Below are 18221 nucleotides of genomic sequence, written 5' to 3' on the forward strand. Positions count from 1 at the left end.
GCGCTACCACGCCCGGCTAGTTTTTGATTTATTGTAGAGATGAGGTCTCACCAAGTTGCCCGGGCGAGTCTCGAACCCGCGGACTCAGACAATCCACTCACCTCGGCCTCCCAAAGTGCTGGGATTACAGGCTGAGCCATAGAGCCCGGCCATGATCTATCTTTTATAAATAGAGAATCGATTTCTCCAAAAGACAGGGTCTCACTCTGTCACCCAGCCTGGAGTACAGTGACATGATCACGGCTCATTGCAGCCTCAACATCCTACGCTCAAGCGCTCCTTCTGCCTCAGCCTCCCGAATAGCTGAGACTACAGGCGTGTACCACCAAGCCTGGCTAGGTTTTTGATTTGTTGGAGAGACAGGGTCTCGTTATATTGCCCAGGCTGGTCTCAAACTCCTGGGCTTAAGAAATCCTCCTGCTTCAGCCTTACAAAGTGCTGGGATTACAGGCGTGCGCCACCATGCCTGGCCTATCCCTTCACTGTGGATGGATATTTTTGCAGGATGTCGAATTCTAGGTTGGCTTTCCCCTACCGCTTTCAACACTGTAAAGGGATCGTGGTGTTGTCTCCATTTGTTTGAAAATATCTGTGCAGGTTACAAGCAGAGCAGGGGTGGGTGGCCAGTCAGACACACACTTACATGGCTGTTGAGTAAACCGCTTTTGTGTGAGGTGACTCCTTCGCTTTTTTGGAGGTTTTCAATCGCCATTTCAAGCTAAAGAAAATGTGTGCAGAAACAAAACAAAACAAAATGGAAAAAAAAAAAGGAAATCAGATGTTAGCATCAGCCAAGATTTGTTTTTATTAATATCCAAATAATGATTCAAGCTCCTACAAATAAAACCGAGGCTCACGCAGGCAAGGTAGGTGGTGAAGTTAAGCTGTGTGTTAAAGCCGGGGCAGGGAGTGTCACTCTGTCACATGCAAAGGAGTCCAGAGCCCGTCCAGCGCAAGCAGCAGAATGAAGTCCTATTATAGATACTCGCCACTGAGTTTTAACATGACATACGCATGTGCACATGCATGTGACATGTTAATGTGCAGTTGCTGCATGAATTCAAGTGTCACCCGCTCCTCTCCCCACCACATCTGTTGCCAGGGGGAATCGGGGACCAAGGTCAAGGACAGATGGTGGCCTTGACTCCTGGCCAGTCCTTCCCATCACAAAGCCCAGGGTCTCCCCACTGCTGGATGCTTCAGGGAACACCAAAGAGGCCAAAGACAGACCCTGCCATTGGGAGGTATCAGACTCTGGGCCACTGGCTACGGTCACGGTCATGGAGATCAGCTCCTGAACATGTATGAAGTGTGCAAAGAGGGTTGTGTGGAAAAGACACCAGAGTCCTGGAACAGAATGCCAGGGTAGCTAACGGCAGGTCTTCCTGGAGGAAGGGGGCTTTTGAGTTGGGCCCTAAAAGACCTGTCAAAGGTGGAGAGGAGAGGTAGGCAGCTGGTCTGTGCAAAGGAGGAAGCACCCGGCTGGGTGTGGCTGTCACTGTATTTGTATGGGTCAAATCTGACCTGAACTTGAACGTGGGAGAACAGAAATTTACAATGTGCTGAGCCCACCCTGATGGCCAGAGAGCTGTCACAGAAGGAAGCCACCTACAGTACAATCCTCCTTTCCTCAAGCACCAAGGAGGGCTGCGACTTCAACGGCACTTCTGCATAAAGCAGGTGGAGTATGTCATCCAGAGCCCAGGTTCCCCAGAGCCAAGTTCAAGTATGAGCGTGTGATCGCTTCTCCCATGGCCTCTCAGACCACATGGTTCTCTTCTCTCTCATAATCCACGCTCACTCTGGCCGAAGAGGACGTCGGTGTCCCCTTTCAGAAAAGCAGAAGGTGCAGGGGAGGACCAGGGGGAGGGAGGTCAGGATACCTGTCCCATCTCTCAGCTCCGGGGTGCAGGTGAGGTTGCCTACTCTGCGGCGCATGGATCGCTGCCTACCTAATGGGTGCCTGCGATGAGACTGCATGACTCTGAAGTCTGCCCCGTTCTTGGAGGGCCTTGTCTCCATCCCCAGCAAATAGGAAAGGGAGAGAAGACACCATCTCTCCAACATGGCGGGTCTCAAGCATTTGGTCCAATAACCCCTCACGCCATCAACAATTTTTGAGACCTCCCCCCAAAAAGAGGTTTTGTTTTTAAGAATTAAATCTATTGATATTTTCCATATTAATATTAAAATGAAAAAATTTTAAAATCTATGTATTAATTCATTAAAAGAACAAATCCGGCTGGGCTCGGTGGCTCAGCCTGCCATCCCAGCACTTTGGGAGGCCGAGGCGAGTGGATTACCTAAGCCTGAGGGTTCGAGACCAGTTCGGGAAACTTGGCAAGACCTCATCTCTACGATAAAATAAAAAATAGTCAGGCGTGGTAGCATGCACCTGTAGTTCAGGCTACTTGGAAGGATCGCTGGAGCCCAGCAGGCCAAGGCTGGGGTGGCCGTGAGCGTGCATGCCACTGCACTCCAGCCTAGGCAAAGGAGTGAGACTCCAACTCCAAAAATAAATAAATAAATAAATAAAAAGAACGAATCCATTATAGGTTAATATAATACTTTTAAGTGAAGAACAGCTACATTTTCCAAATTCAAAAAAGTTAGAGTCTAATTTTTTTTAATGTCTTTACAAAGTCACTGGGATCTAAGCATATGTTATTGTATTCCCATCTATTACCATATGCTGTTTTAATTAGGGCATATGAAAAAATCTAGTCTCCCACAAATATATAGTCAGTAAAGGAGCAGTGTTTTAATAGCTTTTTTAGGTCAGGTACAATGGCTCATGCTTGTAATCCCAGCACTTTGGGAGGCCGAGGTGGGAGGATCACTTGAGGCCAGGAGATCAAGACGAGCCAGGGCAACATGGCAAGACCCTGTCTCTACCTGTTTAGGTAATTGTGGCTGTTTTTCTCTGATACTACACCAACACATGACAATTGGTGGTTTTGTAAAAGTAAGCTGCCGTGTGGAATCTAAAACTACATCAATGAGTTTTTCGTACTCATTACATGGATATCCATTAGTCTTGAGGTAACATCAGTGAAAATGGCAGATTAGGGGACTCCGAAATCCATCCCTTCACTGGAGCAGTGGACACATAAGCAAAAACAATCAGAATCAACCTTATCTAAATTCTGGGAACTCATAACAATGCTATAGCAACCAGGTGAATCCTTAATCAAGAAAAAGCAGCCAAAACTTGGACATTTTTAAGGAAACCCCTGTCCAATCACTAGCTGACCACTACACTAGACCAATAGGGATTTCAGTGCCACACATGACAAAGTATACAGATTTTACAAAATTAGTTGAGAAGGTCGTTAAAAAAATAGTCAACAACAACTATTAGCAGCAACAACAAACCCTGGGGGTGAAGGAAGAACTTGATATCCAGAGTTGCCACATTATAACATTTAAAATATCCAGTTTTCTACAAAAAAAATGAGGCATGCAAACAAATGAGAAAGTATGACTCAACTACACACACAAAAGTGAAAGAAACAGAACTGTCCCTGAGAAAGCCCAGACGCTGGATTTATGATACAAAGTGTTTAAATCAACTATGTAAAAAATGTCTCACCAAACAGAAATATCAATAAGGAGACAGGATTGTAAAGTGGACCCAAATAGAAATTCTAGAGTTGAAAGTACAATAACTGAAATTAAAAAAAAATCACTAGTAGAGTTTCAACAGCAGATTTGAGGAGGCAGAGGAAAGAATCAGGGAACTTGAAGATGGGTCACTTGAGATCACTCAGTTTGAGAAGCAGAAAGAGAAAGAATGAAGAAAAATGAGCTGAGCCTAAGAAATCCAGGGATGCCATTAAGCACACCACCAAACACACACTGGAGTCCCAGGAGAGGAGAGAGAGAAAGAGGATGAAGGTGGAATTGAAGAAGAAATTTATGAAGGCTAAAGATGTCCACGCTTGATGAAAGAACTAAACCTACACATTCAAAAATCTCAATGAACCTCAAGTAGTATTAACTCCAGAAACTCACAGCAAGATACATTATGATCAAACTATTGAAAGACAAAGATGAAGAGAGAACCCTGAGGGCAATAAGAGCAAAGCAATACCTCACAAACAAGGGATTCCCTAATAAGAGTAACAGCTGATTTTTAATCAGAAACCATGGAGGCCAGAAGGCAGTGAAACCACATACTCAATGTGCCAAAAAGTGGAAAAATCCAAGTTTCCATTGACATATGGATCAACAAAATGTGGTTCACCCATAACACTGGAATATTATTTAGCCACAAAAAGGAATGAAGCACTGAAACGTGACACAATAGATGAGTTTTGAAAACAAGTATATGGAAGAGCCTGTCACAAACGACCACATAACACAGGATTCCATTTATATGAAATGCCCAGAACAAGCAAATCTACAGAGACAGAAAGCAGATTAGTGGTTGCCAGGCTGCACTCCAGCCAGGACGAGAGTGAGAATCCAACTCAAAAGAAGAAGGAGGAGAAGAAAGGAAATAAATAAATAGAACTAATTTAAATATATATTAGTCTCTCTTGCAATTTGAATGAATCTCTTACAGATCGGTATAGTTTTGTAACAGCATTCATTGGTCACTTGGAAAATATGGGTTCACAATGTTTTTCAAACATTGATGTATTTCATTAAACAGTATCAAGAAATCACATTTGTTAATGTTACAACCAAGCTCATCAGAAGACTTATTTTGTTTATTTTATTTATGTTTTCGAGTCAGAGTCTTGCTCTGTCACCAAAGCTGGAGTGCAGTGGCGTGATTATAGCTCATTGCAACCTTGAACTCCTGGGCTCAGGCAATCCTCCCGCTGCAGCCTCCTGAGTAGCTGGAACTACAGGCATGAGCCACCATGCTGTTAATTTTTTAATTTTTTTTGCAGAGACAAGGTCTCACTATGCTGCCCTGGCTGGTTTCAAATTCCTGGGCTCAAACAATTCTCCTGGCAATTCATCTACCTCAGTCCATCTAGGCAATCCATCTACCTCAGTCTCCAAAAGTGCTAGGATTATAGGTGTGAGCTACCCTACCCAGCCAGAAAAGTTATTGAGTTATTGACAACTTCTATTGAGAAGTTGTCCGGTTCCTGGTAGCAGACTCAAGTTTTCCAAAATTCTCATTATTTTTGTTTGAAAACTTGAATTTTATCATTGGCAACAAAAACCTACTTGCTGTCTTCTGTAGTATGTCAGGCTTACTTTGTTCATTTTTGAGAAAATGTCTGCCAAATACCTGATCCTGAATAATCACGGTTTGCCATTTTTTCAAGCAAAAGTGGAATTTTATGAAAACACTGACTAGTTCTGCCCACAACTCAAACAAGCGCATCAAGCTTTTCCTGGAGACGATCTCATACTTTGGTAGATTTCCCAGTTCATCATACAGAATAATGAAGAGAGGTATATTCAATGATTGAAGTTCAAAAGAATAAATAATTGCTACTGCTTCATCAGGACATTCTTTAATAAAACTAGGATTTTTTTTTTTCTCTCTCTTGTTTAAAAAACCTTTTTTTTTTTTAAAAAGTTTTTTTTTGAGTTGGAGTCTCACTCTGCTGCCCAGGCTGGAGGGCAGAGACCTGCTCACAGCCACCGTAGCCTTGACCTGCTGGGCACAGGAAATCCTTCTACCTCAGCCTTCCAAGTACTTGGAACCACAGGCACGCACCACCACCCCCAGCTAATTTTTTGATTTATTGTAGAGATGAGGTCTTGTCAAGTTGTCCAGGCTGGTCTTGAACTCTGGGCCCAGGCAGTCCTCTTGCATCGGCCTCCCAAAGTGCTGGGATTACAGGTGTGAGCCACCGCGTGGGGCAAAAAAAAAAAAAAAAATTCTTTAAGTGTGAGTGCTTGTGACTTCTAGGACAACTTGATGCCTCTGCCTTTTTTTGGTCTCACTGTCGCCCAGGCTGGGGTACATAGCTCACTGTACTCATGAACTCTTGGGCTCAAGTAATCCTCCTGTCTCAGCCTTCGGAGTAGCTAGGACTAGAGGCATGCACCACCAGGCCCAGCTAATTTTTTATTTTTAGTAGAGATGGGGTCTCTCTATGTCGCCCAGGCTGGCCTCACACTCCTGACCTCAAGCAATCCTCCTGCCTGAGCCTCGATCCCTCTGCCTTGACTTGTGCTAAGGCTCAACTGTTTGAACCGTGTTGATTCTGCATAATCAGTGCAAACATCAACACAGGGCAAGAGGCAATTAATGACTGAGTGTTACTATTAAAATAGCTTTGACCTCGTGGGCCCCCGAAAGGGTTCTGGGGACACCACACGTAAGAGTGACCACTAGGCGGGGCGCAGTGGCTCAAGCCTGTCATCCCAGCACTTTGGGAGGCCGAGGCGCGTAGATTCCCTGAGTCCACGGGTTCGAGACCAGCCCGGGCAACTTGGCGAGACCGCGTGTGTCTACAATAAATCAAAAACTCCCCGGGCGTGGTAGCACGCACCTGTAGTTCCGGCTGCTTGGAAGGCTGAGGCGGAAGGATCGCCGGAGCCCAGCAGGTCAGCGCTGGGGTGGCCATGGGCGTGCCACTACAATGCACTCCAGCCGGCGAAGGAGTGAGACCACGACTCAAAACCAAAAAAGTGACCGCTAAAATTCCTGGGTTTGTGAATGTTGGGGGAAAAGACAAAATGAGATTTGCATTTGTATCATCTCCAAAACCCCAAGCTGTAAGGTAAGGCTTGAAAAAGCCCACGGACTTTCAAGAGAATTAAGTCACTGCACGGTGGAGCCTCCCAGCGGGTCCCCGGTAAAGCCCCGAGGCCGGAGGCTGGGGAGGACGGCGGGCCGGGCGAGGGCGCAGCGCCGGGCGCGTCCGGCAGAGGGCGCCGCGGCGCCACCTGCCCAGCCCGGCGCGGGGGCGTGTCCAGGACCCCCGGAAAGCCGCGCCCCGCCCTTGGACGCGAGGCGGCGGCTTCCTGAGCGACCGACGTGCTTCTCACGGCGCAGGTGCAAACGCCGCGATCCGTCCTCCGAGCGGCTGGGGAAGTTACTGTTGAATCCTTAAAGATGCCTAAAATTTTAAGTGCGTTTTCCACTGGGGTGGAGTCTAGTTTTGACGTTTTTCTTAGTTTTTAATAAATGTGCGTGTGTGTGTGTGTGGAGACAGGGTCTTGCTATGCTGCCCAGGCTGGTCTCGAGTTCCCGAGCTCAAACGATCCGCCCCCCTCGGCCTCCCAAAGTGCTGGGACGACAGGCGTGAGCCACTGGACCGCGGGGCTTGGATTCTCTGTTATCTTAAACATTGTTACCAAAGGCTACGCGCAAGCAGGACCACACATCAAACAGCATGGAAGAGTCAAGGACCCAAACCAGCGGCGGCATCCCCGGGAGGACAACGTTCCCTGAAATAATTTCGGTGTTTCCATCTCCTGGTGGTTCTCTTCACATCTGAGCATCATATAGATTTGCGTCTAACACACACACACACACACACACACACACACACACACACACACACACACACACACGGTGTATGCATACATACACGTCTGTGTATGTATACCCCCAAAAAATTGTTTTTGGAGGGCAGGCCCCTTGTAGTCCAGGCTTCCCCCACTAGGTAAGTGTTCTAGGAACCCATCAGCATCAGCTAGCGTTGTGAGAGGCTGCATTTGGCTTCCGTGAATTTTTTTGGAGATTCTTTCAACGCATTTGCCCATTTCATGATGGGTGATTTCCAAGCCGCTTGCCCACCTGGAGTTGTTTTTGACCCAAACGGTATCACCCCTGTACCTCACCCTCCGTATTCACCCTCCTTATTCACCCAGCAACTTTTTTTTCTTTCCCTGATTTAAAAAGTCCTCGGCCGGGCTCGGTGGCTCAGTCTGTAATCCTAGCACTTTGGGAGGCTTAGGTGAGTGGACTGCCTGAACCCGCGGGCTTGAGACCAGAGTGGGCAACTTGGCGAGACCTCATCTCTACAATAAATCAAAAATTAGCCGGGCATGGTAGCGCATGCCTGTGTTCCGGCTACTTGGAAGGCTGAGGCAGAAGGATCGCCGGAGCCCAGCAGGTCGAGGTTGCGGTGGCCGGGAGCGTGCCACTGCACTCTAGTCTGGGCGACAGAGTGAGATTCCAACTCAAAAAAATAAATAAAATAAAATAAAATAAAAAGGCCTCAAAGGGAAACATTTTTCTGATGTGGAAGAGATGAAACAAAAAAACAGCAGAAACACTAAAAAGCATCAAAATTGATGAATTCAAAAACTTTTGAGTTGTGGAAAAAGTGGCTCAATAGGTGTATTGCATCACATGGAGAGGACTTTAAAGGTGACTGAAGTTTCAACATGTAAGAATAAAGACAATTTTTTATTAATAAATTTCATGTTGGGGCATCCCCCTTGTCCCTATATGTGTGTGCATCTATTTCTTGACTTACTAGAAGCTTCATCTTTATTTTGGATTTTGTGCAATGCATCAGACTTTCCTTTTTATTGACCTAATATCATTTTTTTTCTTTTGCACAAATTAGTAACAGAAGGCATGGGGAAAATGATACTATGCTTTAAGTACTCCTTGGAGGAGAGAAGAGAAAATATGTGAAAATTTCTAATCAGAGACACAGTGTCTCAGCCCGGCATGCTACTTGGGAGGCTGAGGCAGGTGGATCACTTGAGCCTAGGAGTTCCAGGCTCAGTGAGCTATAATCGGGTGTACTCCAACCTGGGAGACATAGCCAGACCCTGTCTCTTACAGAGAGAGAGAGAGAGAGAGAGAGAAGGGGGGGGGGGGGAGAAAGAGAGAGAGAGAAATAGCAGAGAAAAGACAAGTTTGTTTGTGTGTGTGTGTTTGAGTTGGATTCCACTCTGTCACCCAGGCTGGAGTGCAGTAGCATGATCACAGCTCACTGCAGCCTCAACCTCTTGGGCTCAGGTGATCCTTCTGCCTCAGCCTCCCGAGTAGCTGGGACTATAGCCAGTGACTCAGATACTCTGTTCCTTTTCATGTAACAATCTGGCAGGAAGCTACTTGACCAAGGACTGCACTTGGACCTTGACCTTGGTTGTAGGGAGCACACTGTGTCACTGCAAAGGGAGGGTAGGGATTTCTCTTCCTCTGAGTTCATTAGTGCCTGTCAATACTGACATTCCACTTAGATAACTTCAGTAAAAGAACCTTCTAGAGAGGGGTCGCCCCTGCAAAGGGTCAGCTATGGTGACACCCACATCTCCAGGCTGCGTTTGTCAAAATCTGCTACGGGGCCATGCCTCCTGGGGGCTAGAAGTGGCCAAGGTGGGAGGAGGGGTTAGTGACATTCCCTGAAAACCCACAAGTGGAGATGGGAGACAGAGGGGACACTTTTCACCTGCTACGCGTCACCCTGTGTTCTAAGCTAGAATGTAGATACGTGACCATAGGAGGAGCAAATGAGACTTAAAGGGTCTTATGAAGAATGACCCTTTGGGGCCTGCATGAAGAAAGCAGGTTGTTTTAGAAGAAGAAAAGTGGACTGATTGGAATTTTGAGGGCAGAGCGACACATCATAGAATTAGGCCAGGCAACAGGAAAGGCCCAAAGGTCCAGGTAGGAAGAGACCAGTGGGGCTCAGAGGCTGGCAGCGGGGGATGGGCATTTAGATCATGTGTCGGACCCCCCTCCACGTGGCAGGGGAATTCATGGCTGTCGCTCCTTTCGCTTGCCTTAACTTTTCTTCTTCAGCCTACTAGATTCAGTTCTGCTTCTTGCGCCTGTCACTCGATCGTTTGTGGACCAGTTCTTACAGATCTACTCACGCTACCACCAGCCCACGGTCCTTATCAGATGTGAGCAGTTGTCTCATGAATGTCCTTTTTCTGGACACACGGTGGTCATTTTGCTTACGGAGCCGTCAAAGAACACAGCGGGAGAATAAAAAATGATCAACAACTGGGAGACTGGCTGGTGTCTGATCAATGATCCACTTGTCCACAGTTGCCCTTGATAGTTTTTCAAGTGAGTTTATGTCACTTCAGAGAAAAAATGATGACTTCTCTGGTAGAATCACTGAGATGCTTCGGAATAAGTTCAAAATAGTGCTTTCTTGGGACAGCCTTTAATTTTGTCACTAAATGCAAACCAGGGACTAAAACATCAAGACATCTTCCAAAGGGATACTCTTGAGTGTAAACCTGGGTGCTGTTCCCACATTTGCAAAAAATAAAAAATGCAAAACCAGCTTCAAAAGGGATATCATCCTACATCCACAGAACGTGAACCCTAAGCAGACTTGGACTCTCGCCAACAATAATGTGTCAACATTGGCTCGTCAATCATTAACAAATGTAGCAAACTTAAAACTTGACGGTCTAGTAAGTTTTTAAAAAGCGATGATGAATATTTTAGTGAGAGGAAAAGCAGACGTGTTGTTGACAGATCCCGTCATCAGACAGCACCTTAAATGCATCAAAGGCGGGCCGCTGGGACGTGCAATGACTGTCACGTGTTTGCTTGCGGTGATCTGTTGTGTTAGGTGGACAGAGCTCTCCGATGTGCAGGCTCACGGTAAGGAGAAGGCCCGACTGACTCACCAAGACCCAGGCCACGGAAGAGACATGCGTAAGGGACAATTCTGCTGTGAGCTTTGAGGCTGTGCGGAGGCCACCAGCCCCGTAGGCCGCCAGGAAGGGGCAAACGTGGGAAGTCAGGTCACCCCCAGGAGGCGGAGGGCGTGCTCGGGCTCCTCCCTGCACGACTCAGCACGGTTGGAAACAGGAAACTTCTGGACACATCTGATCGGAGCCACTGCCTGTCGTCTTCTTGCGTGTTGAGGAAAGGATACAAAACTTGTTGCTTTTGTTCTGCTGTATGCTGGCGGTCAAGGACAAGATGCTTGTCTGAGTTTTTAAACAGGAGCTGTGTTTCTGATAATGCCAGTAGAAATGAGGTCTGCTAGATGAGAGCGGCGCTGATCTGCTGCTCCATGGTGGCCGTCTTGGAATGCCCCCTCTCTTGACCAGACTAGAGTGCCGTGGCATGATCATGGCTCATTGCAATCTTGACCTTCTGAGCTCAAGAGCTCCTCCCGCCTCGGTCTCCTGGGTAGCTGGGACTATCTATAGTGTGTGCCACCATGCCCAGTTCATTTTTACATTTTTTGGTAGAGATGGGGTCTCATTATGTTGCACAGGCTGGTCTCAAACTCCTGACCTCAAGCGATTCCCCTGCCTCGGCCTTCTGAGTAGCTGGGACTACAGGTGTGCGCCTCCTGCCTGGCTAATTGAATTTACAGAAGCTCTTTTTGCAGCTGAACAGAACCAGAGAGAGATGAGAATTCTCTCCAAGGTGAAGCACACACCCTTCCGGCCTCTGTGGAGGGTGTGATCATGGGCTCCACATTTGGAGGCCTGAAGCAAGTCTGTAAGGCAGACCCTTCCCTCCTTCACCCCCAGCCTCTGTTCCCAGTGTCTGTAACATGGGTCAGGGCACTAATGTAGAAGAGAGCTCAGAGAGACACCGCTCAGATGTGAACTTGACCCAAAAGTCATCTTTCGTCAGGCTGGATCCGGATGCCCTGACGAGATACTGCAATGACATTCTCCGCCTCGTGGACAGAATGTTGGATTTTTCTTATTTTAAAAATCCGGGCCGGGCTCGGTGGCTCAGCCTGTAATTCCAGCACTTTGGGAGGCCGAGGTGAGAGGACTGCCTGAGCCTGAAGGTTCGAGACTAGCCTGGGCAACTTGGTGAGACCTCGTCTCTACAATAAATCAAAAATTAGCCGAGCGTGGTAGCACGCGCCTGTAGTTCCGGCTACTTGGAAGGCTGAGACGGAAGGATTGCCAGAGCCCAGCAGGCCGAGGCTGCGGTGGCAGGGAGCATGCCACTGTCCTCCAGCCTGGGTGACAGAGTGAGACTCCAACTCAACCCCCCTCCCCCAAAACAAAAATCTGGCAGACCTTTTGCTTTCATCAGTGCCCGCTGTTTTCAAGCAGGACCTCAAGCAGTCCTCTTTTCTCAGCAGAGGAAGGGCCCTCAGAGGGCAGCTTCCAGGGTAGAGGGGTCTCTTCCTTGTGTGCCCCCCCAGGGACCTTCAGTGTCCCAGTCATGACCCAAAGGGCAAAAAAGAAGGCTCCACCCAGGTTGAAACTACAAGAGCAAACCTCTTAATTTAGTGAAAAAAAGGCACATCAGAAAAAGTCTTTATCAAAAAGGAACCATTCTGGCAACTAACTTTTAAGATTTATAATATTGGTGAAATTTTAAGTGGAAATAACAACTCAGGAAAATTTGTCACCAAGAGGCTGAAACTACTTGCTGAGGCTGTAAGGTTTTGCTTTGGTTTTCATGCTCTGTTTTCAGGACTAACTTAAGTCCCAGGAAACAAAATCCTAACATAAACAAACGAGCAGATGTCAAATGTTGGGTCTAGCAGCCGTATTTCTGCTGCGATCTCAGGGCCGTTCCTGTTCTTGGCTCCTGGAAAGTCCCTCAAATTTCTGTGGCATCCTTGTGAGAAGTTCTTATACCAAAGACAAGCCAAGAAACAACAGAGCAGGCAGAAGTCAGAAGTCAGATTCCCATCCAAGATCCTGTCTCCCTGGTGCTGGTGGCAGAGAGCGTGTGTGTGTGTGTGTGTGTGTGTGTGTGTGTGTGCACGCAAGAAAACAGCCCATTCATGGATTTCTAGTCAATTTAAAAATTCAATTCTTCCAAAGCAACCCAGACAATGAAACATAGTGGGTGGCCAGGGTCTGAGCATCATGTTCACGTGCAACAAAATGAGCCACAGAGAACACTGCCATTTCTCATCAAATTTGTGACTTGTGATCCAAGTTTATTTGGTTTGCTCAAGCTGAACCTGGCATACTAGTGAAAATCCACATAGTCCATAAGGCAAGTTTTCTGACCAATAACAACTCTAACCCTTATTCCACCCAGTCAGTCCCGTGGGGGGAAAGTATGTCTGGTCTCTAACTGCCCAGTCCTGGGGGTGCCAGTGGCACTAAGTGGGCCTGGGATAGAGCAGCAAGCACTGCCCCGTGATGTCACAGCCTCCAGGAGGCAAGTGACTTCTCTCCAGGAAAGAGGGGGGAGGGACCCCATGGCAGTCCTCAGAGCTGGGTTCTGAGGGCCACTTGAGATGAAAGGATGACTGCAAGACTCAGAGGTCTCTCTGATGTCAGGGTGACTCCAAAACACACCAGGATCAGAAAACAAGGCCAAGGCTAGACCATTACCTTCTATTTCAGGAGATTAGTCCCACACCAAAGCAAGAAGTTATCATCTAATTGAAAACCAATCAATGTAATTGATCATATTAACAGCCTAAAGAAAAAACATAGGATCACATCAAAGAAGAAAACACATTTGACAGAATTCAACACTTAATATTTCTGATAAAGACCCCCAGGAAACTAGGAACAGAAAGGAACGTCCTCAGCCTGACAAAGGGCATTTATGAAAAACCTACAGCTGACTCACAGCAGTAAAAGACTGAAGGATCTTCCACTAAGATTGAGAGGAAGGCAAGGATGCCCATTCTTGCCACCCTGATTTTAACATTGCACTAGAAGTTGTAGCCAGTGCTAAAAGGCAAGAAAATAAATTTTAAAATTTCATATTGGAGCTGGGTATGGTGGGTCACACTTGCAATCCCAGGACTTTGGGAGGCCAAGGTAGGAGTATTGCTTGAGCCCAGGAGTTTGAGACCAGCCTGGGCAACATAGTGAGACTATCTTTCTAAAATATTTAAAAATTAGCCAGGTTGGCAGTGTGCATCTGTAGTCCCAGCTACTTGGGAGGCTAAGATGGGAGGATTGCTTGAGTCCAGGAGGTTGAGGCTGCAGTTAGCTATGATCACACTGCTGCACTCCAGGATGGGTGACAGAATGAGACTCTCTCTAAAAAAAAAAAAAAGTCAGGCACAGTGGTTCATGCCTATAATTACAGCACTTTGGGAGCAGAGGCAAGAGGATTGCCTGAGTCTAGGGGTTTGAGACCAGCCTGGGCAACTTGGTGAGACCTCATCTCTACAATAAATTAAAAAATTAGCTGGGCGTACGCCTGTAGTTCCATCTACTTTGGAGGCTGTACGGTGGCCGTGAGCATGCCACTGCACTCTAGCCTGGGTGACAGAGTAAGACTCCTATTCAAAAAAAAAAAAAAGAAAAGAAATACAGCTGTTATATTTGCAGACAACAAAAAACTTCTAGAACTAAAAAGTAAGTTCAGCAAGGTTGCAGGATACAAAGTTAACAGCCAAAAATCAATTAGATTTTCATACCCTTGCGATGAACAGTTAGAAACATAAATTTAAAAATCAATACTATGCCGGGCTCGGTGGCTCAGCCTGTAATCCCGCGCCTTTGGGAGGCTGAGATGAGTGGATTGCCTGAGTCCGCGGGTTCGAGACCCGCCTGAGCAGCAAGACCTCATCTCTACAATAAATCAAAAAATGAGCCGGGTGTGGTAGCGTGCACCTGTAATTCCGGCTACTCGGAAGGCTGAAGCAGAAGGATCCCTGGAGCCCAGCAGGTTGAGGCTGCGGTGGCCGGGAGCGGCCACTGCACTCCAGTCTGGGCGACAGAGTGAGACTCCAACTCAAAAAAAAAAAAAAAATCAATACTAGGCTGGGCACAGTGGCCGAAGCCTGTAATCCCAGCACTTTGGGAGGCCTAGGTGAGAGGATTACCTGAGCTCACAGGTTCGAGAACAGCCTGGACAACTTGGCGAGACCTCATCTCTACAATAAATCAAAAAATTAGCTACTATACTCCAGTCTGGACAATAGAGTAAGACTCCAACTCAAAAAAAAAAAAAAAATCAGTACCATTTACAGTATCTCTGGAAACATAGAATTCTTATGTATACATCCAACAAAACGCACACAGGATCTATATGCTAAAAATTATAAAATGCTGATGGAAAAAATCTAAGATGATCTAAATAAATGGAGAAAACATACTACGCTCATGAATTGGAATACTCAACACAGAACAGATGTCAATTCTCCCCAAATTGACCTATAAATTTAATGCAATTTAACCAAAATCCTAGTAGGATGTTTTTTGTAGATATGGAGAACTGATCTAAAATTTATATAAATACTTTAAATTAATATAAATAGCCAGCACTGAAGAAGAATAAAGTAGGAGGAGCCACTCTAGTTGATTTTTAAAGACTTACTATAAAGTTATAGCAATTAAGACTGTGTATTTACAAAGGGATAGGCACACAGATCAATGGAATGGAATAGAGCATCCTGAAATAGAGCTATACATATATGGCCAGTTGATTTTTGACAAAAGTGCAAAAGCAACCCAATAGAGAAAGAATAGTCTCTTTTAACAAATGAGGCTAGAACAACCCATTGCTTCCTGTGGAAAGAAAAAACAAACCTAGACCTAAACCTTACATTTTATTCAAACATTAACTCAAAAGGAAACAGATCTTAATGTAAAAAACCTAAAATGTAAAACTACAAAACTTTCAAAGAAAACAGGAGGGCCAGGTTTGGTGGCTCAGCCTGTAATCCCAGCACTTTGGGTGGCCGAGGCAAGTGGATTGCCTGAGGCCATGGATTTGAGACCAACTCGGGTAACTCTGCGAGACCTCGTCTCTACAATAAATAAAAAATTAGCCAGGCATGGTAGCACGTTCCTGTAGTTCTGGCTGCTTGGAAGGCTGAGGTGGAAGGATCGCCGGAGCCCAGCAGGGGTGGCTGTGAGCATGCCACTGCAGGTTTTTGTATGGACATATGTTTTCCTTTCTTTTGGGTAAATACCTACAAGTGGAATTGCTGGCTCATATAGAGTGCCACTGTATTCCAGCCTGGGCAATGGAGTAAGACTCCAACTTAAAAAAGAAAAAAGAAAAAAAAGAAAACAGGAGAAAATCTTTGCAACCTATGAATAGGCAAAGAGTTCTTAGATATGACATCAAATGCATGACATGCATTTAGATTTGATAAAAGTTTCAAAAATTTAAGACAAGGTCACTCTTTAGAGGATGAAAATGCACACTAAAAGACTGGGAGAAAATATTTGCAAGTCACATATCTGACATGGGACTTGTATTCAGATTATATAATTCTCAAAACTCACTTTAAGAAAAAACCCAACCCAGTAAAAAAAGAAGCAAATGACTTGAACTGACACTTCACCAGAGTGTCCATGAAAGGGAACTAGGTGCAAGAAAAGCTGCCTAACCTCAGTAGATGTAAGTAAAATGCAAGTTGCCACCACACACCCATTAGAATGCTCAAAAACACAGACACTGACATCATTGAGTGCTGACAGCAAAGTGGAGTAACAGGAACTCCTGTCTGTTGGTGGGGGGGATGCAAAATGGCTGCCCACTCGGAAAAATTGTTGGGTGGTTTCTGAGAGAATTAAACACACACTGTAGGAGCCAGCAATTCCACTTGTAGGTATTTGAGCAAAAGAAAGGAAAACATATGTCTGTACAAAAGCCTGCATGTGAGTACTAAGAACTGGCTGACTCGTAATCGCCCCAGACTAGAGACCACCCAAATGTCCCTCAACTAGTGAATGAATAAACCAGCGATATTATGATGGACTATTACTCAGTAGCAAAAAAAGAACCAACTACCTACTCATGCAACAACTTCGATTGAATCTCCAAGGCACTACACTGAGTGAGCCTGGGAAACATGACCTGTCCTCCTTTAGCTAATGGTGAACTGAAGTTCAAAGAACTCTACAGACCTGCCGAGGGTCGCATGGCCCATCTGAGGCTGGCCCACCTCCAGCATGGGCTGCCTGAGACCACAGCAGGCAACCAGTTGCCTCTTACTCACGGCCCCCCTGTTGGTCCCAAGAGGCCCCTACATACCGTGGCTGGTGAGGACCGGGAGGTGTGTGCCAGGGAATGCCTGGTGCCGTCCATCCCCCCATGGATGAGATAGGCTCCCGCGCTGGAGACGATGGGGTTCCCCCCGACGTCCATGGTGATGCCCACCATGCTGTGGGAGGGAACTGCTGATGGGGACGAGGCTGCCACGGTCACCTGAGCGCCACCTGGAGCCTCAAAGTAAGAAGCTGCACTGCTGGGGACGTACATCTGCGGCTCAGGGTTGTAGGCGTAGGCTGTTCGTCTGTCAGAAAGGGAAAAGTCACCGTGGGACCCTGTCCCGTTTCAATGAGTTTCAAAAATCCAGCAAAGCATCAAGGAAAAAGTGCAGCCCTGCGAGACTGGGCCTACAGAGTGATCAGACATAGTGTATGAAGTTCAAATGCATACAACGTTCAATGCCATCATCTCTGAAAATATTCAGGATGATAGGCTGAGTAATGAAAAACTGACAATTAAAAAATTCTAAGTGGATACTGCCGGATGTGGTGGCTCACATCTGTAATCCCAGCACTTTGGGAAGCCAAGGTGGGAGGATGACTTGAGGTCAGGAGTTCGAGGCTAGCCTGAGCAACATAGTAAGGCCTTGGCTCTATAAAAAATAAAAAATTGGCCAGGCTTGGTGGTTCAGTTTGGGAGGCTGAGGTGAGAGGATTGCCTGAGTCCGCAGGTTCGAGACCAGCCCAGGCAACCTGGCGAGACCTTGTCTCTACAATAAAATAAAAAATAGTCGGGCATGGTAGCGTGCATCTGTAGTTCTAGTTCCTTGGAAGGCTGAGGCAGAAGGATCACCAGAGCCCGGCACCTCAAAACTGGGGTGGCCGTGAACGTGCATGCCACTGCACTCCAGCCTGGGCAAAGGAGTGAGACTCCAACTCAAAAATAAATAAATAACAATAAATAAAAAATAAAAAATTAGCTGGACGTGGTGGTGCATGCCTATAATCCCAGCTACTTGGGAGGCTGAGGCTGAGGTGCTTGATCCCAGGAATTCGAAGTTGCAGTGAGCTGTGATCGTGCCACTGCACTCCAGCCTAGGTAAGAGCATGAGACCCTTCTCTAAAAAATAAATGAAATGAAATGAAATAAATACAATACAATAAAAATTCTCAGTGGATAAATGGATCACATGAGCGAGGGCCTTTGTGGAGATAGAAGAGTTCTTTTGGAGATGAACCCATTCTCTGTCTTATTGTGATGTGGTTATACAAATCTAAGCATGGAAATATTGTGCACACATAAACCTGTAAGCACACACACACACAACTGGGAAAGGCTTGTGGAACTAACAAGGTTTGCAGACCAGTTAACAGTATTGCCCAATGTCAGTCTCTGGGTTTTGTTTTGTTTTTTTTCTTTTGAGTTGGAGTCTCACTCTGTCGCCCAGACTGGAGTGCAGTGGCCA

The 18221-nt window shown here is 46.3% G+C and overlaps 1 protein-coding gene across 1 annotated transcript in view; it reads right to left on the reverse strand.

Moving 5' to 3' along the window:
• Positions 1 to 18221, reverse strand: part of RFX2 (regulatory factor X2) — a 60643-nt gene that overhangs the window by 24141 nt on the left and 18281 nt on the right. Inside the window, exons 5-6 of the mRNA XM_008050419.2 lie at positions 16799 to 17060; positions 644 to 718 (exon numbers count right to left, since the gene is read on the reverse strand). Of these exons, the coding sequence (XP_008048610.1) occupies positions 644 to 718; positions 16799 to 17060 (337 nt within the window). The remainder of the gene's footprint in view (positions 1 to 643; positions 719 to 16798; positions 17061 to 18221) is intronic.

This window comes from Carlito syrichta, unplaced genomic scaffold (assembly GCF_000164805.1).
Source record: "Carlito syrichta isolate Samal-C Ts95f unplaced genomic scaffold, Tarsius_syrichta-2.0.1 Scaffold145391, whole genome shotgun sequence".
In the NCBI taxonomy this organism is placed as follows: Eukaryota; Metazoa; Chordata; class Mammalia; order Primates; family Tarsiidae; genus Carlito; species Carlito syrichta.